Source organism: Callospermophilus lateralis, chromosome 4, assembly GCF_048772815.1.
Source record: "Callospermophilus lateralis isolate mCalLat2 chromosome 4, mCalLat2.hap1, whole genome shotgun sequence".
Lineage (NCBI taxonomy): Eukaryota > Metazoa > Chordata > Mammalia > Rodentia > Sciuridae > Callospermophilus > Callospermophilus lateralis.
Window position 1 is genome coordinate 7,173,050 of NC_135308.1, and position 25,284 is coordinate 7,198,333.

General features: G+C 44.2%; 1 protein-coding gene across 2 annotated transcripts in view; it reads left to right on the plus strand.

Annotated features, from left to right (window-relative positions):
- Pinx1 (PIN2 (TERF1) interacting telomerase inhibitor 1) overlaps positions 1 to 25,284 on the plus strand; it is a 73,793-nt gene that overhangs the window by 13,635 nt on the left and 34,874 nt on the right. For both annotated transcript variants that reach the window (XM_076852258.2, XM_076852259.2), the window contains exons 3-6: positions 373 to 465; positions 1,874 to 1,952; positions 6,063 to 6,155; positions 12,389 to 12,465. In XM_076852258.2, coding sequence (XP_076708373.2) covers positions 373 to 465; positions 1,874 to 1,952; positions 6,063 to 6,155; positions 12,389 to 12,465 — 342 coding nt within the window. The remainder of the gene's footprint in view (positions 1 to 372; positions 466 to 1,873; positions 1,953 to 6,062; positions 6,156 to 12,388; positions 12,466 to 25,284) is intronic.

Consider the following 25,284-nt stretch of genomic DNA (forward strand, 5'->3'; position numbering starts at 1 on the left):
TCTTTCCTGGTGTCATTTTGCAATGCTATATGATAAGAGCCACAGACTCCCAGTGCCTCCTGTGGTCTTCTATTTGTAGCAGCCCTCTGCTTTTGAGCAGCAGCAAGGGGAGTGTTACCCAGTGTCTGTGTGGGTTTTATATTTGGGCTCAGATAAAGGAATTGATATTCATTATTATGAGGGAATCCTTGGTGTGGCAGACATTGTCTCCTGAGAGTCCACTGGGCTGTGTTGTCTTTGAGGCAAGGATAGTGTCTCACCCTAGAGTTGACACATTAATTGAATAATTGGTGCAGGAAGAAAGAGGCAACCTCTCCACATTAAAAAAAAAAAAAAAAAGTGCTAACTCTGTCTTGTGTTTAATCTCCACAGGGTTTGGGGGCTCAGGAGCAAGGAGCCACAGATCATATTAAAGTTAAAGTTAAAAATAACCACCTGGGACTTGGAGCTACCATCAATAATGAAGTGAGCAGGGGTGTGCCTTTGGGGTTCTCTTTGCATAATGGACTTTAGTTTTTTAAACATGAAACTTCTAATCCAGTCCAGTTGGTTGAACACTTTCAGCTGTTCGCGGGTAGTCTCTCTGTTTTGGGCAAGGGGAAGGGCCCCTGGCTGGCCTGGCCTTCCATCCTGTGCCATGCCCTCCACCACCATGCTTCCTCCTCCTCGTGGGGTCATTTACTTGCTTATGCTAAGAGATCCAAATGAGTTGTATTGATCAACTTTATAGAAAGTCTTCATTTTATAGAAATCTTCTTTTCAGGAGAGAGAGGATTTTTCTGTCTGCCCTTGTGTAAGGAAACTTTCTTCCTAAATTCTTGTGGCCAACAGAATCTGGGAGAAAATTAGGAGAATGACTTTAATTAGGTAAACAATTATTTTGATTAATTCAGTAGCTCTGAGTAGTAGATTGGAACAGCTAAAATTTTCAGCCACTTAAGAGTGAGTCTGTGTAAGGTTGTGTTTTGTTTGTTTGTTTTTTGGTAGGGGGAGAAGTACCAGGGATTGAACTCAGGGGCATTCCTGCACTGAGGCACATCCCCAGCCCTGTTTTGTATTTTATTTAGGACAGGGTCTCACTGAGTTGCTTAGGACTCATTGTTGCTCATAGCCCTCCTGTCTCAGCCTCCAAAGCTGCTGGGCTTATAGGCGTGCGCCACGCACCTGGCTGTAAGGTTGATTCTGAATGTAGTTTTGAGAGACAGATAACATGGTCTACTTATTTTCTCAGGAGAAGCATTGCCCAGTAACCCCAGTCAATATGCCTTAACTTTAAGCATTCTTAAAAAGGAATGCTTAGGAAGGCATGGAGGCAAATCCTACATTGGAACCCTGCTTCCCAGTGGCTTATATTCTTTTGGAGCTCTTCATTCTCTTATTACAAATGGGTACTCATTGATTCAGGGGGCTTGAAGTCCTTCCTTTCTCCTTTCCCAGAGTTTTCTAAAATCAAAGTCTGCATGTGTAAGTAATCAGAATTGGGCAAAATATTATAGGCTCTGTTGGGTCAAGAGGAGGGCTTCTGTTTTCCTCACTGCTCTTGTCCTTTAAACTACATAATTTCCCCAACTGGGGGAAAAATGGTAATTTTATTTTGCTTTATTTTAGTATTAAGTACACAGGTTGCCTATTAAGTATTTGATATAATTCAACTTGATAAATCATTCACATGGAAATCAGGACTTGAGTTTCCAGAAACTTCTTAATATTGATCTATATGAATAGCATTTCAAGTTTATATATTTCTTGAACCCGTTGAAATTTGTCAAATGATATTTTGATGAAACATTTAAAATTTCATATTAATTGCCAGATTCCCTTGCTTCTAAAATATTTCTTACTTGCCTCTCACACAACTTTTTGGTATTTTCAGGACAACTGGATTGCTCATCAGGATGATTTTAACCAGCTTCTGGCTGAACTGAACACTTGCCACGGGCAGGAAATAGCAGGTAGGGAACTTTAGGGTCCTTGACCTGCAGATTTATAGGAGGTGTCATCTCAGTGTGAAAGGTTCTTGTCAGTTCTTTAATGTAAGCATTATACATCTCAGAGTCAGTTGTGTGAAGCGATATAGATACTCGGTTCTGCTTATGTTGTTCTGGCACTTTTCTTGAATGATCCTGTAGCCATCCACAAACACTTTTTCCCCCTTCAGAGTGTGAGAATGGCAAGATAAATCCATTCAGTTTACATCTCAAATAGTAAAGTCAGCTTTAAGGAGACACTTGAGTACACAGAAAAGATGTTTTTAAAATACAAGCAGAAAATACCAAATGAGACCATAAACAGCAGCCGGCAGAGGCTTAATAGAAAAGCCTTTTCTATGTTGGTTCTGCCCTTGGTCATTTGTTTTACCTTGTAATTCACGTTAGAGGTTCGATTGCTCAGATAAGTAACTTCTTCCACCAAATTCCTAGGCTCAAGCAGTCCCCTCACCTCAGTCTTTCGGGTAGCTGGGTCTGCAGGCATGTACTACCTGCCTGGCTGAGCTTGAGTCAGCATCAGGCATCTTCAATAGTCAGTAAATACACCACAGGGCATGCTGCCACAATAGCCATTGGGAAAATGCACAATAAAGCCACAGTATGATGCCATTGCATACCCACTGGAACTAGTAAGACAATGGCAAGTAGCTGAAGATGTGGAGTAGCGGGGATTCCCATGGTGTGTAGGCGGCTGTGAGCATTTGGATCAGTTGGGAATTATTTACAAAAGTTGAAGATATGCATGACCTCTTCACGCCTGCCTAGCAGATGCCTGTGCACTTGTCCTGGGAAACAGGCACAAGAATTCTGATGACATTATTTGAAGGATCCTAAAACTCGTAATAGCTCAAATGCCCACCAGTAGTAGAATGGATAAGTGCATTGCCACTTTTGTAAATTCAAAGAAATACATTAGAGTTATTAGAGCTTTATGCAAACATGTTGAACAGGGGTTGGCAAACATTTTCTGTCAGGGCCAGAGAAATTTTACAGACCACAAAAATTGCTCTGTTAAAACTACTCCACTAGGATATTGGAATGTGAAAGGCACAGTAGATAAAATGTAAATGAAAGTGGCTTTCCCACAAAACTTTACTTACAGAAACAGGTGGCTGGCTGGGTTTGGCCCACAAGCTATAGTTTTGCCCTCTGGTGTTGAAGACTCATCCACTTAATGTTGACCAAAAGAAGATGAACAGAGGTTTATCTAGTGTGATTCTACTTCTATAACCACAAATAGCAGGCAAAACTCTGACATTAAGGTGCCATACTTGGTGGCAAAGTTATTTTAAAAACCAGAATAAGTACTGCACTGTGGAGGTCATAATATGATGTCCCTGGGAAGGGGCTCCTGTGGCATTGCCTTCTGGAATAGGGTCAGTGTCTTGCTGCTTGACCTACCTGGCAGTTACAGATACTTGGGAACATCATGCACCTTTGGCAGCCCCTCTAAAAAAAGATGGTTAAAACAAAAATGGCAAAGGGGTGGGAGCAAGGATTAACACAAAAAATGGGATAGTGGTTACCCTTAGATGGTGCTTCTCACCTGGGAGCAATATAGCCACCCACAGGACATCTGGCGGGGTCTAGAGACTTTTTTTTTTTTTTTTGAGATGTAGTGTGAGGTCATTTATTTGTTGACTTTTTCTTCTTTTAAGGAATGAACTCCATTCAATGAACTTTCCTTTTAGAACTGCTTTCATAGTGTCCCAGAGATTTCGATATGTTTGTTGTATCTGTGTTCTCATAGAGACATTTTTGAATGTCCCAACCAACAAGATGTTATTGGCATCTCCTAGAAAAAGGCTGTAGCTGTAGCTAAACATCTTACAGAGCATGAGACAGCTGTCCCTTCCCACCATAGACGGACAATTAATTTCTGTGCTCAGTAGTGCAGAGGTTGAAACTCTTAACTAGGAAAAAGCAGCAGAAAATGAGAAGGCAAATGGGTGCTGGATGCTTCTGGATACTTTCTAGTGCTGAGTAGTTGCAAAAGGGTTTGCTTTATTTGACTATACAGGTAAGAATATCTACATTTTATTGTGTGTTATCTGGTTACCTTGAGACCCATGATAAAATTTCTGGGTCTCCTTTTGGTAGACTTCAGGTGAGATGTAACCTGTGTAGTTGATGTTACAAGGCTATAATGAGAGTTACCCAGAGTTAACAGGCCCAGCAGTTTAAATATCAGGGATCGACTTCTACCTTAATGAATATCCAGTTATGTATAAATGAAAGTCACTTTTCCTAAACAAGTTTGGTTTTATGACTTGGGTGTCAGACTTGAAGTGTCCTTGCCATCACCGTACCCACAGAAGTGAAGACCTCTGTGCCTGGGATTCTTTTCTCAGAGGCATCCACATGCTATCCTTCAACAGGGAAAGATCATATTTGAACTTTAGTATTGTAACTTTTTAACTTAGTACTTGAGAATACTCTAACTTTTCAGGCCAAAGGAATCCAAGAAATTATCTCATCCAAGATCCCATAAAGAAAGGATCAATGAGGTTCAGTTTTATGGAGTGGGAACAGAGAAAGCAGATTTTTCAGCAGTTTGCTTTTGAATTTTTATGGTGATAGCTGGTGAGTGAGTTTTTCTACTGATAGTTTCAAGATTACTGAATTCTCAGAGAGGGAATGAAGTAGTTCTGGGAACCCTGACTTAGGTCCTCCTTATCCTGATGGTTGGGGCTCAGCATGGTGACTGTAGTGACCCTTCTGGCATGTTCCAGGAAGTGCAGATGGGGGACTGTTTCAAGGGACCCAGTGGAGCCCCTTGTTATTGTCAGGAAGGCTGTGAGTGTCTCACAGATTTCAAGAGTGGTGTCTTGTCGTCTCACAGCCTCCTTCACAGGTTCATCTGTTTAGGGTTTATTTTCCCTTTCTGTCTGAAACCTGAAAGTATTTGATATAATCTGAAAGCTGCTGAGTTATTAATCCGTAGGTAAGTTCCACTTCCAGACCACTAGAGGGGGCTATAGCCTTATGGCAGTGATCCTGCGGTTAGCAGAGGTGCTTCCATCTCTCTCTAGCTCAGTACAGTCCAGACCAGGCCTTCCTGTTGACCATCCCTGGGCTGACAAGATCCTTTACAATATTCCTTTCAGAGAAGCCTGTCCCAAGGAGCTGACCTGGAAAACTGACATGTTATATTTTCCTGCCATGTTGTCTTCAGTAAATACAGTGTCTTCATCCCAGTGATTTTTCTGGTCACAGTCACATACTACATATATTAAAGTTACAAATGACAGTAATCTCATAATATGTTTTTCTGCAATAATAATATTTTTATTCCCTTAAGATCACCACAAATTCATACCATTTGCCTTTTTACTAAGCAGGCATTTTGTTCTGTCCTTATTCTTTAAAGTTTCATTTCTAAAAATTCTTTCAAATTTTCTTCCTCCCCTAGATGGCATCTTACATTGCTTTAGTGTTTTGCCACCAGAGAATTGACGCTTGGTGTTACTGTTATCTAGACCACAGAGCCTTTTCATTTCTTTCCATATTTTCAGACTTCATCCATTTGCATGTGCAGTTTTATCCCAAGTGTAGACCCAGGCAGCCCCACCATGATCAAGATGCAGAATCATCTATTCTCCATCTGTATAGTTTTGCAATTTGAGAATGTTATGTAATACAGTAGGTACCCTTTTTAGATCCACCTTCCTCACTGAGCAGGTGCCCTGAGGTTCATCTAGGTTGATGTGTGCATTGACAGCTCAGCCCTCTCTGTTGTAGAGTAACCTTCCCCTGTGAGGATGTGCCAGAGATGGCTCAGTTGTTTGTTAACCTGTTGAAGAACTTTTGGGTTATAGCCAGTGTTTATAAGGTTAATATGAACACTCATGTATAGATCTTTATGTGTTTGATTTCTTATCCCCAGAACTTTGTGCATTTCTGGAGTGTAACCTTGCCTGATCCATAGTGCATAGTTGAAAAAAATAATCCAGATCCTTTGATTAGAGCTCAAAAATAAATGATGGGGCTCCTACTAAGATTTAAACATGACCATTGATTATATGAGGATGGATTACACAGATTTTAATGTAATGTTTTTCTTCTTTTTTAAAGACTCCTCAGACAATAAGGAAAAGAAATCTTTTAATCTTGAGGAAAAATCCAAAATCTCTAAAAACCGGGTCCATTACATGAAATTCACGAAAGGTAAGCTGCAGCCTTTCTTTATCTGTTGTAGTCTGTGCGGAAGCTGAATTTCTGGAAGCATTCTCAACGTTTCACCAGCAGAGGTGACTTGCTATGTGTGCCAAGTGGGGAAGTCTGGACCTGTTAAAATGCAGACCTGGCTTGTGGAGCAAAAGGCCCAGTTGAGGCTCCACACTGGGCAGGTCCTGTGACAAAGCTGAAAACTGAAGTCAGCATGCTGCTTTGAGGAGAAAGGGGACATTATGTGGCTAGGTCAGAAAATAATGTTATCACTCAACATTTTTAGCTACATCTTAGTGTTTACAGAGCTGAATGTTGGTGTTAAACGCTTCCTAACGAGCTTGTTCAGAGAATCCTGCTCCATATGGAGATTTTGACTAAGAAAATTTACATGCCCACGTTGACCCTTTCAACATTCCAGTCTCTCCATCCCATGGAGTGTTGAAATAGGCATCTCAGGACCTTCCTGGAGATGGTGTTGGAGAACAGGGCAGTGATTCCTACCTTGCCATCACCATACACCCACCCCTCGCAGCTCCTTGGGTGTAGTTGCGCCATGTAGCCATCAGGTGGTGATCTTGTACTGGTGAGAAACCACTTACCTTGAGCCGATCAACTCCCCAGGTTACTCCTAGAACAGCCACAACACCTATTTTTATGTAATATACTTAAAATGTATCAAAAATGATGCAGATCGTGCCCTGATCCAGGCACCATTGGCTTGTTCTTCTCTGTGAGACTGGATGTGTGTGTCTATCTTGATATGCCAGGAAAAGCATTTCTTGCTTCAGACACTTGGTGGCTGGACTGGGGAGGGTTTGCCCCCAGAACCCACCCTGAATAGCAGGGGATATGGAATTCCCACTCCTCTAAACTGTTGATGGTGTTTCTTGTTTGGGATGAGGACCCCAAAGGATAGAACTGTGTTTGGTTTAACTGAGAGGCTGTGGCAGAGCTGAGGGGATTCGGAGCTGAACAACTTCAGAGCTGTGAACAGGAGAGACTGAAACTTCCTCTCCCTCTCTCCTAGTAGGTCTATTTTGAGTTACTTTTGTGTCATCCCATTTTCCTCTCAGGCAAAAACTTAGTTCTTAACTTGAGGTTATGACTTCTGAGCAGGTTGTGTCCCCCCTTCAGCCTATTGCAGGACAGAAGATAGACTTTGTTGGCCTCTCTGTCATTTTGAGGAGACAGTAATGGTCCTTTCACACCAACCCCTTAAATAGCCCTCTTTTTTTTCATCAGATCCAATAGAAAAAAATAGAGATGCAGTGGAACGGTTGTTGAGCACAAGCTGTTGCACAGCATGAGAATGACACAGAAAGCACCCCGCAGCTGCTCTGTGGCATGGCAGCCTTTTAAGCGTGCCACCCTGCAGGAGTCTTCCCTTGCCCTCTACTGCCTGGCTGCATGCCCAACTTCATCTGAACAACTGCCCAGGCGAGGGTGTGCCTCTGATCTGCTTTAATCTGCTCCGTGCCGGGAGTACCTGCCTTCTATTTGTAGCTAAGCTACTCCTGTGCTGGTGATCCTGTCAAAGGACTCGGTGCATCGTGCCTTCATTTTCTCTTTTAAAATGAGGCTTGCATATTCATTAGCCGCATTTGAGGAGAAGGGAGACATTAGTATGCAGAGAAGGAAAGAGTTCAAGAAATGTTAGAGAGGTAGAAGAAGAGATTGAGTTGAGAAATGGAGGTCATGCAATCTGGGAATAAGTAGAAAAGATGAGAAGGAAGCAGAAATCCAGGTAGTGAAGAAAGTGATTATTTACCCTCCGTCTGCACCATCCATAGTGAAAGCTTATTTTAAAGGTCTTTGGGTCTCCCTCAGAGTCGGGTTGTCACTGTGTGAGTGATAAGCTTCAGGCCTCCTTTGTCCGTTACTCTCTCAGACACATCATTGACCGTTTTCCTTCCTTCAGACTCATTTTCTTCTTGTAAAGCAAGGAAACGTCCATAAGCGCCTATGAGTCTCTCGCCTAGGTTGTGTTTTATGATTTGTGGGTGATGACCTCTTTTATGGAACTTGTAAGAGGGAGTAAAATACCCACAGCTGTGCTCATGATGAAAGTGACTGATTCACTGAGTTGGAGTGCTCACATCTCGATTCCATGTATGGACCAGGAAGATGACTTTTTAATTTTTTTAACAGGCATTTTATATAGCTTGCTGAAGACTGGACGTAAACATTTTGTCATAGCAGGTGGTGTTGGAAAATTTGCTACTGCCTAAACATCAATGATATCATTAAGTTCTTTTACATAATTCTTTTTCAAGCTCCAAATATATAATTTTGACTTGAAAGAATTTGTTATATAATTTTAAGTTACTTTCTTCCATATTTGTTTAAAACCCAATTCCAGTGAAAAATATTTAGTGAGGCCACATCTCCCAAAGAGAAAATATCAATTTATGTAAAATTATTTTGAAGGCTTTTTCTCTCTGTGGTGGGAAGCTGTCAGGAGAGCATTGCTCTCCCCCTCGGGTCAACATGGCGTGTGAAGGGCTGCATTAGCTGGAGGGGTGCACTCAGCACTACAACCTAGGCGACCTTCTCACCTGCTTTAGACACTTCTCTCTGTGGACACGCATTCCAGGTAGTTGGCAGATGCAAGCTGGCAGACTCTTCCTAAGGCGGATGCTGATAGTGAGGCCCCTTGTTCTCTCCTCTTACTCTTTGGAGTTTGAATACCAAGCAGCCCCACTTTGACCTTGTTAAGAAGCCGCTGTCTCCTGATGGCTTATTAGGGCTTGGTGTTCCACCCCACGCTGGTTCTTTCAGACCCCTGGCTTCCTAAACCTTTGTGGAAGTTGCCCTTGTTTTTTTTGCCCTGGGCTGTCAGTCCCCTATGTTGCATCAGAAAGAAAACCAAGTATAGTGTTAATGTATTCTTGGTTTAAGAATGCAAATGAGTTTTTAAATAATTTAAGCTACTACAGAAGCCTTAATTTTTTTTTTATTTAAAATAAATACATTTCTAAAACCTTTGTTTGTTTGCCCTTGTGCCTTTTTACTCTGAACAAGCTGTACTTTTCTGTAAATTTTTTGAGCCTCGATTATAATTCACTTTTGTCCACAGCTACTGAGTTATTGCTTTTGCTCTTAAACTAAGTGGTTCCTAGTCATCATGACGCCTCCGTCCTGTTCTCTGTTGGAGCTGCCTTTGCTTCCCTCGGACATCTTGATAGGGCATGTGTGTTTGGCTATTCCGTTCACCATCCTGCGTGTTTGGACAGCCTGATGACTGTGATTATTAGGCAAACAGCTGAAGTGAGCCTAGGTGCAGTGCTCCTCTGTCACGCTGAGCATGCATGCATGGACGTTGTTACCTCAGTTTATACATTCTTAAGAAACCTTTCTTCCCAGTTCGCAAAGTGCTGTGGCTGGTTGAAGGCTAACCAATAGATGAACCAAACCCAGATGGACAGCATGTGTTTCCTAGTCTATTCAGTTTGTTTGTAGTTACTGTTTTCTCTAAGATCTAAGTTTGTCAACACTATTTGCTGTGACTTCACCATAGTTCAGAACTGAAGCTAATAAGCTTTCAAAATTCACTTTTAATGTGCATATTTTATTCACAAGTGATCATGATTTTATAATGCTTACAAAATATTCAACCAGGACCATTAATTAATAATGATCTCAATCACATCCATTTTCACCCACCTTAGGTTTCTTCCAGTCGTCTCTGACACTTATTTCTTCTCTGTGTTCTTGTTTTCCAGATCAAATTCAGAGCAAAGCCTGTAGTAGTCCTAGTCCTGGTTTCTGCATTTACTTAAGTGAACTTTGCTAGAGGGTAGAAGGCTCTGATGGGAGAACCCGTGACCAGAACTTTAGGAACACCTGCACCTGCCTTGGCACCGCCCACTGTCTTGGCAGTTTCCCTCTGAGGTTTAGATTTGTTTTCATTCTCTTTGTGTTCCTATTTTGACACCTTTGACACCTTGTTTTAGGCTTATTCTTTCCCTTGTGCCCTCCCTTCTTGGCTCCCTCCAGCTTTTCTTTGTAAAAGAGATCTTAATTTGTATTTCCTTTTAGGGTATCTCTTCCATTCAGGGAGAGAGGTTAGGATGCGGGACAATGTGTTTTGAACCAAGTGCGGGCTCCCTTTTCTGAAGTAGAAACTGCCACCCTGTGTGCTTTGCAGTAGAAAATGGGTCTGGTGACAGCTGAGGTAGATCTCTGTGCCTCCTCAGAGTTTGTCCACCTTGAGACCCCATGGCCAATTGTCTTCTCCACTTTGCTGGTTTGTTTCCTGAGTTCCTGCTGTGAGAGGTTTCATTCTGTTTGGGGTTGGGCTTTCCTTGGGGTCTTTTTAACTGTCAGAACCAGGAGTGCTAGTTAGCTCAGGTGAGAGGAGAGCAGTACTCAGAGCCTTGGCGGGGGGACGGGGGTCTCCTGACAAGAACAGGTTGTACTGGCTGCATGTACCCTTTCGTCGGGTGCTGCTATCTCTGAAAGTGGTTCTGGAAAGGAGTTTTGTTTGTTTCAGGGAGTCACTGAGTGACCATAGCCCCAGCCATGGTCAGTGAACCAGAACCTTCCAGGTAACTACTGTTACTAGTAGTTACTAGTAGTTACTTTGCCAAATGGTCAGTGAACCAGAACCTTCCAGTAACTACTGTTACTAGTAGTTACTAGTAGTTACTTTGCCTAATTGGTTTGCTACAGGAAGCCAAGAGGATTAGTGCATCCCTGACAGTTGAACTTGGCTTCCCACTTGAAATGCAGACCTACGGCTGTCCTGGGCCACCCCCTCCCCACAGCCACCAGACTTGACAGTGTAGTGCGTTTTAAAGTGCACTTGCCATGAAGTTCACAAATGGGAACGGATTGGCCCGCTGCTCACAGGGTGTTATTGGTTAGGAGTGGAAATGCCAAAGTAGTGAGTTTTAAGTTAGTTGGCTTGTGGGTTTAAAATTAAGTTCAAGTTTAGTTTTGAAAATAAGAATCATACATGCTGGTGGGACTGTATATTGGTGCAACCACTGTGGAAAGCAGTATGGAGATTCCTCAAAAAATTGGGAATGGAACCACCATTTGACCCAGCTATCCCACTCCTTGGTTTATACCCAAAGACTTAAAATCAGCATACTCTAGTGATGTGGCCACATCAATGTTTATAGCAGCTCAGTTCACAATAACTAGACAATGGAACCAATCTAGATGTCCCTCAATAGATGAATGAATAAAGAAAATGTGGTATATATACTCAATGGAATATTACTCAGCTTTAAAGAAGAGTGAAAGTATGGCATTTGCCAGTAAATGATTGGAGTTGGAAGTGAAATAAGCCAATCCCACGAAACCAAAGGCCGAATGTTTTCTCTAATATGTAGATATTAATTCACAATAAGGTGGGGCTCACTGGGGAAGAATAACGTTACCTTAGATTAGGTAGAGGGAAGTGATGGGAGGGAGGGGAGGGGATGTGGGGATAGGAAAGACAGTAGAAGGAAACAGAATTATTACTGTATGTATATATGTGACTGCATGACCAATATGATTCTGCAACATGTACCCTTAGAAAATGAGAAATTATATCCCATCTATGTATGATAGGTCAAAGTGCATAAATGCATTCTACTGTCATGCGTAACTAATTAAAAAATTAAAAAACAAATAAGAATCATAGATCTTTAGGGCACTGTTTTTACCAGAGCCATTTAATTTCTGCTCTTGTATTTCTGTTAAATAATCTTGTATTTAAAGATGATAATAAGTATTATGGTTAAGAACATTTTTAAAAGTTTGAATTTTAATTTTCATTTAATCTTTAAAATTTTCATTCATTCAGTTAATAGCTTGAGATCCTGTGTCAATTATTAACTGAACAGTGTAAATTTAAAATGTTTGAAGCTATATATGGAATAATATTTTAGTTGTTCATTTCATAATCCTGTGTAAGTAGCAGTGTCTTTGTAAAGTGACCCAGAAGTGGCACCCTGAAGGCATACAGATTGTGGGGCCAGTCTTGGAACTTGGGTCTCATGGCCTGTGTGCTCCATATTGTTCCTATAAGGGTCCTGGTTCCAAGACGTTTACCTGGCTTTAAATTTAATTAATATTATTGAAGAGTTGTGATCTGTGAAGTGGGACAGAATTTCATAGTTAACAAAATTATATGTTTTCCAAAAACCGTTTTCCTTTCAGGATTTGCATAATTTGTGCTTGTGCTCCTCTTGTTATAGCGAATGGCCTTACTGAACAGCCGTGTGTTATTTTCCTAGGGAAGGATCTGTCGTCAAGGAGCAGCACAGATCTTGACTGCATTTTTGGGAAAAGGCAAAGCAAGAAGACTGCTGAGGTACTGAGTATCCCAGTGGAGATGGCGTGTTTCCATGCAGCTTGGTTTTCAAGTGGGTGTGGGGCTATTCTGTGTCTGTTACTAGTAGTACTTTTTAGACACAGTCCCCCTGCAAAAAAACAAAAACAGGAACCACTTTTAGCAACTTCATACAAAAGTTCAGTGTGATCCCTTTAATGATAGTAGCTGGTAGATAAGTTTTGTAAGGAAAATCTCCTAAGAGGATATGTGCTCTCTGGTCTTTGCTTTTGTTTTTTATTCTGAGGGGTGAAGACTAGGTTAAACTCGGGGAAGAATGCCTATTGCTGATGTAGTCAAAGAGGAAGGTACCTCCTGCCACCAAGAGCAGGGAGGCATGTGCTGAGAGGTTTGCCGCTCTGTCCAGACTGCACCTTGTATTTGGAGTTTGCCATGGGGAGGAAGAGCGTCCCCTTTCCATCTGGAGAGCATGTGAACAGGGCATCATCTGGAGGATCCATGGGTGTGGCCTCCCTCGTACATTACTACTTGTTTCAAAACTGGAACGGGAGGATGGGTGACCTCACTACGCACGTGGTCCATTGTCCTAATGATGAAACTGGGCTGTAAAGGCACACATTTGTTGCACCTTTTCCCAGGAGAAGAGCCAGCTATGAATGTAGTTTTCATTTCAAAATAGAATTTTTGAACTACAGATTATTCTAGAGATTCTGGGATAAAATAATTTTTTTTTTTTTTTTGGTCTAAGAAAGCCTGGAATATTTGGTTGCTGCAGCTATTGATCAGCTGATCTGCTGTGTCCTGATTGGTTTCTGTAGGAAGAGAAAGAAGTCTTGTTTGATTTATTCCTGGCATTTTCCCAGACTCACAGATGTCTTTCCCAGGGTAGTAGATTAGTTACTTAAGATTCTTAGAAACTCTTGGATTACCCATGACCAGCATTTTGTTAGGAGACTCCTTCTAGGGCTGGTATTGAATGCCTAGGTCTTTCAGCATCTTTTTGCACCCCCACCTCCTACCTTCAGCAGAGGGGAGACCTGGCTCCTGGTGGCCTGCTGCGGCCAGGGCTGCAGGGTCTGTGCCAGGTTCAGGGAAGGCAGCTGCTCCTCAGGTAGGAGGTGCTCTGACATCCAACCACACTGGATGTTCCCTCACAAGGGCTGCTGGGAACCGCAGTGGCCATCTTACAGGCTCACTGTGGTCATGTCTCTGCCTGAATGTGGTTGTCGTGAGGCCTGGGTCAGGCTGCGCTCCCTCGTTCACTGAGGACTTTGCATCTGCCTTGCCTCACTTTCTCTGAGTCTCTCTGGCTGTCCTCAGCAGTGTCCGTATCCTTTGGAGAACCTGGCCCTGTGCTCTCATGCCCTGTCACCACTCTGCCCCACAGGCGCCCCCCTCCCCTCTTCCACGGTCACACTTGCAGCTTTGCAGCAGCCCCATGTCCTCCCTGCCTTGCTCCTTTCTCTCTCTCCCTGTCACCTAACCCTCACCTTCTCCAGCAGCCTTTGCAGTCTCCAGCTTAGCCAATCAGGAAAGGACATGTTGCTGTGGCGTTGGTAGCCCACAGCTCATGTGCTAAGTGCAGAAGCTTCTCTGCAGGAGAGCAGAGCTCCCTCGTCCTCTGTTGGGCTCCAGTTGGAGGAGTTGCTGGTATCAGGTGCCAGAAGGTTTGTCCACGCTTCCTGGTGTTACTGGACTTAGTGGTGGTGGTCTCGTAGTTGGGACAAAGCAAGAAGTTCCCTTGGAGGGCTTCAGTGTTCTCTAGCACTGGCCAGAGAAAAGTCACTTTTTTCCAGTTGGTGTAGATGTGGTCACCCCTGGTGTTTGGCTGTGTTTTGAGCAGGGTTTCATTGCAGTGCTGTCCCTGGCACTCTGGGCTGCGTTCCCTGCTGATGTGTGTGTGGCTGCTGACTGCCTGCTCTTTTGTCTGGTGCAGCTGTTAGTGTGTTCCTGGTTCTCACAGGGAGCTTTGAACAAATGCTGGTGCCAGGCTCCCCCTCCAGACCAGTTAAGTCCAAGCCATGGGTTAGGGGCCAGGCACCAATATTTTTAAAGGAAAGAAAACATTTTTAAAGTGTTCCCCGCTAATTCTGATGAGGACCAGTGTGTGGTAGAGGAGAGGGTTGAGAATGCCAGCCTGAAGTGCAGGTGTACCGCCTTGGCCTCTGGTGTCACCAGTGTGGCTGCAGAGGGGCTTGCTGAGCGGAGGATCCTGGTTGCAGGTCTGGCTGGGGCCTGAGAGCCTGCCCTCTGGCGCCAAAGGTGCTGCTGGCCTGTGCAGCGTGCTGAGGAGCTGACACCTGCATGGATACTGAAAACAGAGTCTAGTTGAATGTGATCGCTTTTAAGGCAATAAGTAAAAAATCCATAAAGCAGGGTCAGTTTATCTTTAAATATATGTGGGTTTTCATATGTTAAGTTTGCTTTTATTGAGGTACACTGTGTCTTTTTTTGGGTAAATTGTTGCTGGGAAACCCTACAATGTTAGTTACAGCAGCCCTGAGAGAGAAGGGCAAGAAGCTTTTGATGAGATTTATTTGAAAATACAGCCTCTTGGCTCCTGTTTGCTGTTGGAAGGAATACTGCTATTTTTCCTCCCTGACGCATCAGCTGGAATGTGTATTTGGCATCATGAAGGCCATGGTGCTGCCAGAGGTCAGACACCTCAATAGCCTGGGATCCTGTGGTCATGCGGAATGTGAAGGGTCAAGGCCCTCTGGGAAAGGGCCAGCCCTGATCTGTCTTCGACACCTAGACATGCAAGACCTTGGCAGGAGCAGTTCCAGCCCAGGCACGTCGTCTCTCACAGCTGGCCAGGCCTACTGTTGTTAATTTCCACAGCCCCCGAGTCTCATAGAAATTATAATTTTATTTAGCATCTGTGTGCAAGCACTGTGCTAGACACCTAGATGCTATCTTGTTTAGTCCTCACAACAATCTGTGAAGTAAGCATTTGCACCCTGTTTTTAGCAATGAAGAAACTGGGACTCAGAAATGTCACAGTGCTCCAGAGTGACACAAGTGGGAGTTTAATACTGGTCCCTCCAACTCCACACTCAGTGTTCTCCTGTCACACTGCTGCCACTGTTAATGAACATTTTTGCAATAAAAAAAATTCACCTTTAACTTATTAAGATATGTTTTAGCAGTTTTCTTTAAGATTTTTATCAGAGAGGCCACTAGTTACTATATCATAACTTTGAGGGAAAATGGTTGGCTGTTCCCATTTTGTGAAAAATGGTTTAAATTTCAGAACTTTGCTGGCTGCGAAGTTCAGTGGTGAACTCGAGTTCAGAAGCACGTGACCAACTGCCTGGCCTTGGAAGCTGGAGACCGAATGAGGAAAGAGCTGACTCGAGCTTCTGGAGCACACGTGCTGGGTTACTGGTGTCTTTTCTGGTCTCTCAAATAGGTTGATGGATCTGGCAATATTTATATCCAAAAAAAGCAGCAAAAAACAAACAAACAAACAAAAAAAACCTTGACTAGTGATCATAAGGGGTTTGCTTTTTGAAAGTTTTCATTTTGAAGCGGTACCGCTTCACAGGACATTGCAAATCCAGTACAGAGGGCTCTTAGGCGCCCTTTCCCCATGTCCCTAGTTGCTGCACCTTGTATACTTTTATTAGGGTTCTCTAGAGGAACAGAATCTTCAGGAGGTATGATTATAAAAAGGGGACTTATTAGGTTGGCTTACACAACCAAAAGCTGGATAGTCCACCGTGGTCGTCTGCAGGCTGGAGAGCTGGAAGAACCAGTAGCTGTGCATCCAAGATGCTGATACCTCAGAACAAGAGGGAATCAACAGTACTATCCAAGTCTGAGACGGAAGGCTTCTGGAAACTTCTTGGAGAATCACTGGCAGAGTTCACTTTGGAAGAGTGAAGGGCGAGAGTCTGATATCCTTAGGAGATCGCTGAAGCAATGAATCGCAGCAGCAATCAAGAACCTGTTCAGGAAGAATCAGCTTGCTGCTTCCTTGTTCTTCCAACTTTTATTCCATACAAGCCAGCATCTTATTGAATGGGACTGCCCACTTCAATTTGCTATCCCATGTGCCAGTTATTTCTAGACACCCTCACTGACACACCCAGAAGCCTCGACCTTCTGCATGTCTCCATCCAATCAACTTGACCATTCAAATTAACCATTAAAATAATGGTGGTAGGCTAGAACCAGGTAGTGGGTGTTGGTGCAGCTGGGTGTATAGCCCTCTGGAGACTGAGTGGCGACTGTATCCACTGTCTCAGCCAGGGTTCTGAACTGTCCTCACCCCAAGACGTCTCCCTCTCACTACCTCTGATTGTAGTCATGCGCCCCTCCATCACCTACCCTAACCTCAGGTACCCACTGTTGCCAGCAGAATTGACTAATCAGAAGTAGAGCCTCACATGCATCAACCTCTGCTCTCACAGCTTGGACCTGAATATGCTCAGTTGGCTGTGGTTAGTGAAGGGGTCAAGAGTGATTGTGCTCTCAGTGACCTGTCTCCTCTGCCTGTCCATCCCTACATCTTCTGCCTTCTGTCTTTTGGGTCTTTAGAGAACTTGTTGTAGAACTCAGGTCATGTGACATTGTTCAAGTCTAGGCATGTCAATTAAGCTGTTTACTTTAGTAGTAAGTTCAGGAGCATTCCACACTATAAAGTGATGTGCATATCCAGGATGCACGCTGGTCGTCTGCACTGTGTTGATGTGGGAGACTTCTCTGGGCTGTGTCTCAGGGTACCTTTATCATAGGGAGCAAGGAGACCTTTAAATGTCATGCAGGATTGGTTTGTTTGTGGGCAAACAAACAAGTTTGTATGGGTATATAGGGTTTGGAGCAAGTTTGTATGGGTATATAGGGTTTGGAGCTTTCACTGGGTTTTTAAAGGAATCCTTGATCCCAAATGAAGCTTCAAATCTAGGAATGCATAAAAATGTCACTTATGCATTCCTGCACCTGAATGAAACCACTTCAAACATAAATTCTCTGCATGATAAATTCTAGGCCAGGCCAAGAATCTGATCTTAATTATTTTGAATATGATATGTAGAAATAAAAGAAAATGACATCAAAACAACAGTTCAAGCTAAAACAGGATGTGTAGGACAGGTTGATGGAGTTTAAATCACGCCTTCCATCCTGTTTCTGACTTTGTGCGTCTAATTGAGAAATGGACCCACTATGTACGCTGGGCAGCACACAGCTTCAAGAGAGGCCTGGTGTGCTCCCAGTGCTGGATCCCAGGCATTGCTTGACCCAGTGTGTGGCACATACAGGGACTCGGCAAATCAAAACCTTATTGTGCTTTTTTTCAAAAAAAAAAAAAAAAAATGGACTTCATTGATTAGTATTTTAAAAATCATGGCTTATATAGCTTCAGAGTTAGTATTCAAAAATCTTTTCCTTTTGAAAGGTTTTGATCAATATGCATAAACAGCTTTATTCCAAGAGCGGGAAACATTGGTCAGTCTACTTCCCACTCTAGATCACAGTGCCAACAGTAGGTTCTTTCCGGAGGATCCTGTGTGTGGGCTCGTGCTGTTTAATGTTTTAAAGCACTAATCCAACTGGCCTGAAGTTCACTCCATGCGTTGTTTCTCAGGCCAGAATAGTCTTTCACAGATTGGACCGTTTGTCGCTGCTATAGGCGTGAAGGCCCTCAAACACACTCGGGGCTCTGCTCTGACTTTATTGGTGCTTAGAGCTTCCTGTGGCCACGAACTGTTGGGAGACACTGGTTCTTAGTGGAGCCTTGGCTGTTCAGACTTCCTTGCTTAAAGAGCAGAGGGTCATTGCAAATTGACACTTACTCAGGAATCTAATAAACGTGCTGAGAGGGAGTGGCTGGCTGTGCATGTCTGTTTCCAAGTCCTTCCTTTCCCCACCATCTTTTTGCTGTGTTAATTGGAAAACAGTGCTTTGGAGTGGAGGGCCCATAAATTGGAGCTGTCTGCACTTTCTGTGAGAGAAGGACGTGATCCAGTATATTGAATTGAAATTATTCAGACCCCCCAAGACCTGCAGTAGGTTCTTGTGCTAGCTAGTACCTTCCAGGAGTTGTGTATTGTGTGTGTGTGTGTGTGTGTGTGTGTGTGTGTGTCTCACTTGGTTTACAAGTTGAAGTTAGAGACACAGAAAAACAAATTCCAGTAGATCCTATCTGGTTGAACTTCCTGATACTCCTATTTTTTTCCCTCTCTCATTTTTTCTCTCCTCCACCTTCCAATTTCCTTCCTCTATCTACTTTGTTTCCTGAAACAGTGTTATCACTAGAGAAAATACCCCTATGGCACATCGAGGATTGAGGACGTGTTACCAACCATCTCACTTTGTTTCTCTGAACAGTGGGCCTCTGGCCTAGGCTGCTGGCAGAGTAATTGTCCACTTCTTCACCTCTGTGACCTGGTGGAGGCAGGAACTTTGAGTGCTTCGTATTCTCCTCCAGGGTGCCCACCTTCCGTGCATTCTTCTGGTGGTTGTTGCTTTTTTCACCAGAGCATGGCTTATTTGCAGTCTGTGTTCCTTTCTCATCTTTTATCCCGAGTCCCCTTTTTCCTATTTCTGACTGAATATTTGATCTGAAAACTACCTCCAAGCAGACCCTGATCTTCTGTTTGGTTGGATTCAGGGGTATTTTGGACCATTCTTCCTTTTGGTTGGATTCAATGTCGCAAGTACCTCTTAGGGAAGGTCATTGTATAAAGAAGAGTCCCTTTTTAAAATTAATTTTTACCTGAATTGTCTTTGAATTGAAGACTGTTTTTCCTGTTCTGGATTTTCATGCTCATCGCCTACATCAGTGGGCTCAGTGAAGCTTCATAGGTGTTTTCCCTTCCTGCAGCTTGTCACTGCCCTCTGTCCCCACTGCAGGGCTGGGCACCAGCATTCCAAGGATGGGTGGCTTTCCTAGCCCAGTCATTGTTCAAGTGACCTTCCTGTGAAGAGCCTTTTAGGTAGAGACCAATTTAAACTTAGCTTTAAGCATGCCACGTGGCGTACCTGAGTTCTAATATATTTTTTTCCAGCAGTGTTGACTTCTGTAATTCTTGTCATCATTTGACCATTGAAGACAGAATCGAGATTTTTTTTTTTTTAAATATATCTTTCTAAGCTGGGACATTTGGCCAAAACTCGTGTATCTCTTTGAAGTGAAATTTTATGAAGTTGTGTGATGTTTTGTTTAATCCTGGAAATGTCTAATTTGGTACCTGTTAAATGAAGATTAAGTTGGATGTAGGACCAGTAACCTGACCACAGATTTAACTGAAGCCAAAGCATGTAGTGTGGCACCCGCCTGAACACAGGCTGGGCCGTCCTGGACAGGTGGCGCCTATGTGAAAGCAGCAGGCTTTTCACCTGTTCTGGGCTGGAAAAGGGTTTGACCTGTTCTGTTCAGGCCCGGTCACCCTTTTTTAAAGGAGTGTGTTCAGAGACACGTTCAGGAACAAAGGTTTCTGGAAAGCATGTCATGCACTGGAACAGATAAAGGAGTTCAATGTGTTTAGCAGACGAGTGGTTAGGAAAAAGGAAGGCCGATACTGACAGATGAAACTCACAGAAGGATGTCCTCTCTGGAAAGAAAGTAGCCCGGGTTGGTCAAGTGGTCAGCTAGAGGGCCCACTCGTGGATGCCTGTGGACAGGTAGGCCTCTGAGCCCCTCTGGCGCTGCCTGTATGATTCCAGAGTAAGAGAAGGCCCTGGTGAAGGCTGCTGGTGATCCGGCGCCACTTTGAAGTCCCATGTTTTCCCTGACTGCGGGGAGAGAACATTACTTGGATTCTTCTTGATTCTCCGCTCCAGGTCAATTTTGGCTTTTTCTACTTTTGTTGTTTATCCAAGAAATGAGTGTGCAAGGTCTTTGGTGTGTTCAACCCGGTACTGAGAGATCCTAGGGTGTAAGAGCGAGCCATCTGTCTTAGCAGGTTTAAGCCTCAAGTGAGTTATCGGAAGGTGGAGGGGAAGGTACCTCTTGGATGTTCCCGTGTGATCTGTCAGCTCACTTTCCTTTCCTGTGCAGTGAGAGTGCTGAATTGTGTGTTCTGGTAGCAGACTCTGTTCTCACAGATGACCTTGGCGACATCTCCCAGCCCCATGCCTCTCCCCTCTACCTGCTTGTACCTGCTAGAATCTGGCCATGGGGACACTGTGGGGCTTATGAGGCCTCAAGGTGGGTAGTCGAGCTGCCTGCACCCCCAGGCTGTGAGAAAGCTCAACACCCAGACTAACCTACAGGAGAGACCATTATTGTGTGGGGTATGCAGGTTCCCAGAGGCCCCATTGAGAGAGGGGTTCCAGGCCAGCCTCTCCTCTGTCAGCTGTGACCACCTTTAGACAAGAACTCCATGAGACCTGGATGGCCAAACTTTCCTCAGAAATGGGGTAAGAAGGTGAAATCAGTGTGACCTTTTGAGTTTTGGGGTGCTGTTTTGTTTCTGTTGTTGGTTTTTTGTTTTTTTTTGTGCTCAGATTGAACCCAGGGGTGCTTTACCACTGAGCTGCATACATCCTCAGTCCTTTTTATCTTTTATTTTGAGACAGGGTCTCCTAAGTTTCTGAGGCTGGCCTCCAACTTGTGATCCTTCTGCCTCAGCCTCCTGAGTGGCTGACCTCACAGGCGTGTGTCACTGTGCCTGGCTCTTGGGGGGAGTTCTTACATAGACAGCTCTAATGGCTCTCCCAGGATTCATCATCCCATGGTTTTGTGACTGTGCATTGATGGTGAGCCTTGCAGAACCATCTTAATGAGTGCATTGAAGAAAGCATGTGCCCTAATGAGGCCTTCTCTTCTGTTCCATTCCGTGGACAGGGGTATTGTGAGTACCACTGCAGAGTCTTACATGGCTGCACTTGAGCCCTTGAGTGGTTTCAAGACTGATCTGGAGAAAGCGGTCAGCCTCTGTGAGCCTGGGCTTCTTGTTTATGGGGCAATAAGTGGTGATGAGTGATGCGCCACGGGAAGCTCTCTGCAAAGGGCCCCCACGCACTCAGTGCCCAGTGTGTCTTGGTCTCTGTCTTTGGAAGCTACTGCTCACACCCACATTTCAGGTGGTGGGTGGTGACTCCCACTGAAACACGGTTTAGAAATGAGACAACTAGTCCACGCTCAGGTGTGTGGTCGCATGCCGAGCAGCGAGGGAGCATGCTCGTGGCTGGCAGGGCCTCCGTTCTTAGTCCCCTGGCAGACTGGCTTCTGGGTGCCACATGTCCATTACAGCAGGGAAGACACATTCTTTGTTCCAGTTAACATTTAAGATAAGTAATGCCCAAGGCCAGCCTGCCTTCTAATATGATGTGTTCCTCAATTTGTGGCAGGATAGACATTTAGACTTATTGCTTTAAAAGTCAAAGAAAACTGAGGCAGAAATTCTTTATCATCAGCAGTGTTATATTAAGTGTCGTGGAGCTTTTTAAAAATTTTCACTGAGTGTCCTAGAGGGGACAACACTGAGTGCAGTTTTCATCAGATCCCCCCCCCCCCCAACGAGGTACAATGTCTTAGTGTCCTTAGGGTTTGTTTGTGTAAAGTAGCAGGATCCCAAGGACAGTCTCCTGGAGTGTGTGCCCTGTACCAAGAAGTACTTCTCCTGTCATCACGCTGGAAAGAAGTGCATTGTCTGTCCGTTGACGATAGACACAGAAAACACACCTCTAATGTACATTTTTGAGAGTAGGTTATATAAGATTATTCTCATTTATAGAGCGAGCCGACTTCAGATGACCCAGAGAGGTCACAGGAAATTTCCCTGTTTTCTGTTCATCTGAAGGCAGGGTGATTGGGTGACCTGTGTGTGCCAGTTATAACTACTCTGAAGCAAAGACAGGAAGAGTCGGTCCCCGAGGCCCATGGGTCCTCTGCTGGAGGAGGTGGGCGCACAGACGTCTTCGCAGCGTGCTGCAGGGCGTCTCTACTGGAGTCTGACAGGACCTTCTTGTGTATGTTCCCCACAGCAGCTTGAGTGATCTCTTGAGAATGTGATTGGGACGTGTCATTACTTTGCCCCAAACCCTCCTGAGTCTCCTATCCCACTCAGTAAAAGCCACCTCCTGAAATGGCCTAAAGCCCTAATGATCCCAGCCTCTTCCCAGCCCACACAGTTACTGCTCTGCCTCTGCCCTGCCCCTGTCCCTGTCCCTGTCCCTGTCACTGCCTTCTTGCCGTTGCTGTTTCTGCTTCAGGTCCGATACTTGGTTCCACGTGGAATGGCTTCCTTTGCCTCCTTCACAGTTTTGATCAAATGTCATCTCTGTCAGCCTTCCTTAGTTACCCTATTTGTAATTGAAAAACAAACGTCATACCCCTGATGCTGGGGCACCCTGTCCTGGCTTGTTTTCTCCGTGGCAGCTGCAGCCCTCAGATGGGCTCATTTACTCCTCACTCTGCCCTGGTGGACTGCAGGTCCTCTGAGGGCAGGAGCTTTTGTACTTGCCAGCTTCTGGGACCACGCCTGGCCTAGTTTTACTGAATTGAGTCCAGGCCTTGGAATGTGCTTTAAACAGTGTGGGAGCGCCTGCAAGGAGAAGCTGAGCTGGGCCTGGAGGGGTGGGGGAGAGAAGCAACTTGAACAGGACGCACCCTGGTTGCGACTCAGATGTCAGCGGGTCCCTGCGAGTAACTGTGAACTGAGAGCCAGTGGGGAAAGGAAACAGTGGTGTCCTATCCGAAGGCTTCCAGGACTCATGAAGTGACATCAGTGATTGTGATGATGGTAGTAAGTACCCCTCAGGGCAGCAGAATGTGCCCATGATCTATTCTGATACCCTGGCTTATTCGGAGGTGAGTAAGCCGACTGGTTCAGTGGGGCCAGAACTGCACAGCGAAGTGCAGCCAACCAGATCCATCTGTCGCATGTGCTAGGAGTGCAGTAAGCGTCCTGGGCATGTGAGCGTCCACATCTGTCCTCCTCCCCATTTCAGTTGGAGCCTCTGGAGCTTGACTAGAGTGATATGGTGTGTGGGGCGCGGGGAAGCAGGGTGCTCGCTGGCCTCGTCCAGTTACCCATGTAGGCAAAGCCGCTCCCCTGAGTAAGAAGTATCACGGAGCTGGTTTCCTAGTGAGCACAGCACTTGATAAAAGGAAGAAGGCCAAGATATTGACTTTCCAGGGCCTGTTCTATCAGTGCTCTGCTAATCAACAGGATAAATTATTGCTCTTCAGAAACAGGAGAGGACACCCTTTGACTTGAAGGCATTCTACCTTTCTTCTGTTTGCTCTTCCTCTTTTATCAGGAGAGGATCTTTCCTCCAACCACTTGCTCCTTAGGGGTTTTGTTAAGTACTGAAGGGAAACTGAAGGGAGCTCTTTTGATTTATCTTCTATCCTTTCCTTTTGGTCACTCCACAGGGCTAAAATAGCCGAGTTGGCTTTAATATGTCGCCATTAGAGACCAAACATTAGCTGAAATAAACCATCATGCCTCACAATGAAAAATGTCCCCTGATTGGCTAATTAATCAGTCAAAGGGGAATGACATGGCTCTCGGCTTGAGGGACTCTGCTAGAGAGAAACAGGCTGTTGATAAATGGTTTTCCAACAAATTCATATATCAAGGAAACTTAGTCATTTTTTAACTACAGTTTGTGTGACTGCAATTTTTTTTCTAACTTTTTCTTTTCTGCTGCTCTTGCTGTTTAGGCTGCATTTTTGTGTTGTTGATAGAAAAATATAGGATTTTAGATATGAGAAAATAAATGCTTTCTACTTATTCATGTCTGTTAGACAGATTGGTTTTGACTGTCTGGGCTTATCAGTATGTGAAAATCAGGTCTTTCTCCAGAATAATTTATGAAATTCTCCTTTCCTGGCTTCTGTCGGAGTTAAAGACCTCCTGGTTCTGGTCACGCTGGCTGAGTTGGAATGCCAGTTCCAGCAGCTGCGTCAGTGAGCTGCTGGGTGAGCGCTCAGCCTCTCTGTGCACAGATATGAGATATATATATGATATGAGAATATATGCACAGATATATATATGATATGAGAATATATGCACAGATGTGAGAACGGTGCTGCATTAAGCTGCTGCCCCTCACTGCTTCACTTCCCAGGCTCCGGCAGTTTTTTTAAAATCATGATATTTTGTGATATTTGCCTTGATATTTTAATATAATATTTCACATTAACATTTTTTTTTTAAAGGTGGGTACCAAGGATTGAACTCAGGGCATTTGACCACTGAGCCATCATCCCCAGCCCTATTTTGTATTTTATTTAGAGACAGGGTCTCTCTGAGTTGCTTAGTACCTTCTTTTGCTTGAACATGGATCCTCCTGTTTCAGGCTCCCAAACCGCTGGGATTGCAGGTGTGTGTCACTGCGCCCAGCTTTGCATTAACATTTCTTGATGTGTTAATTGTTAACATCTGAACTGTTAACATCTGGACTTCTGTTTTCCTAGTTTAGGATTTTGGGTAAAGAGTACCAAACTACTGATGTACTTAATTATTTATTAATTTGTTACTTGGCACTTATATTTTTATAACTACAAAAATATTGTTCTCCGCTAAGCCTAATGGTGTGCTGTGAGGCTATTTCCTTTTCATTTTTGGGTTGTTTTCTAGTGAGACGCAAAGGCTTCTAAGAACCCATGTGCCTTTTCATACACCTGCCAGTAGGTCCTTACTGTGACACCAGGCAGGGTGTTCACAGTATCGGTGTTGGGGTCTGGACCGGCTGCCCTGGAAGACCTCCACTCTTCACCTCCCCTTCCTGCTCACTGTTCCTGGAGGCTGGCCACACCAGTCATGCTGGAACCAAGGCAGCACACAGCCATCAGCAAATGCAGACCAGTACATCACACTTTTGTCATTGGCTGTCTTATTTACCTAGAATGGATAGACAGTAAACTTGAGTATGATCTTT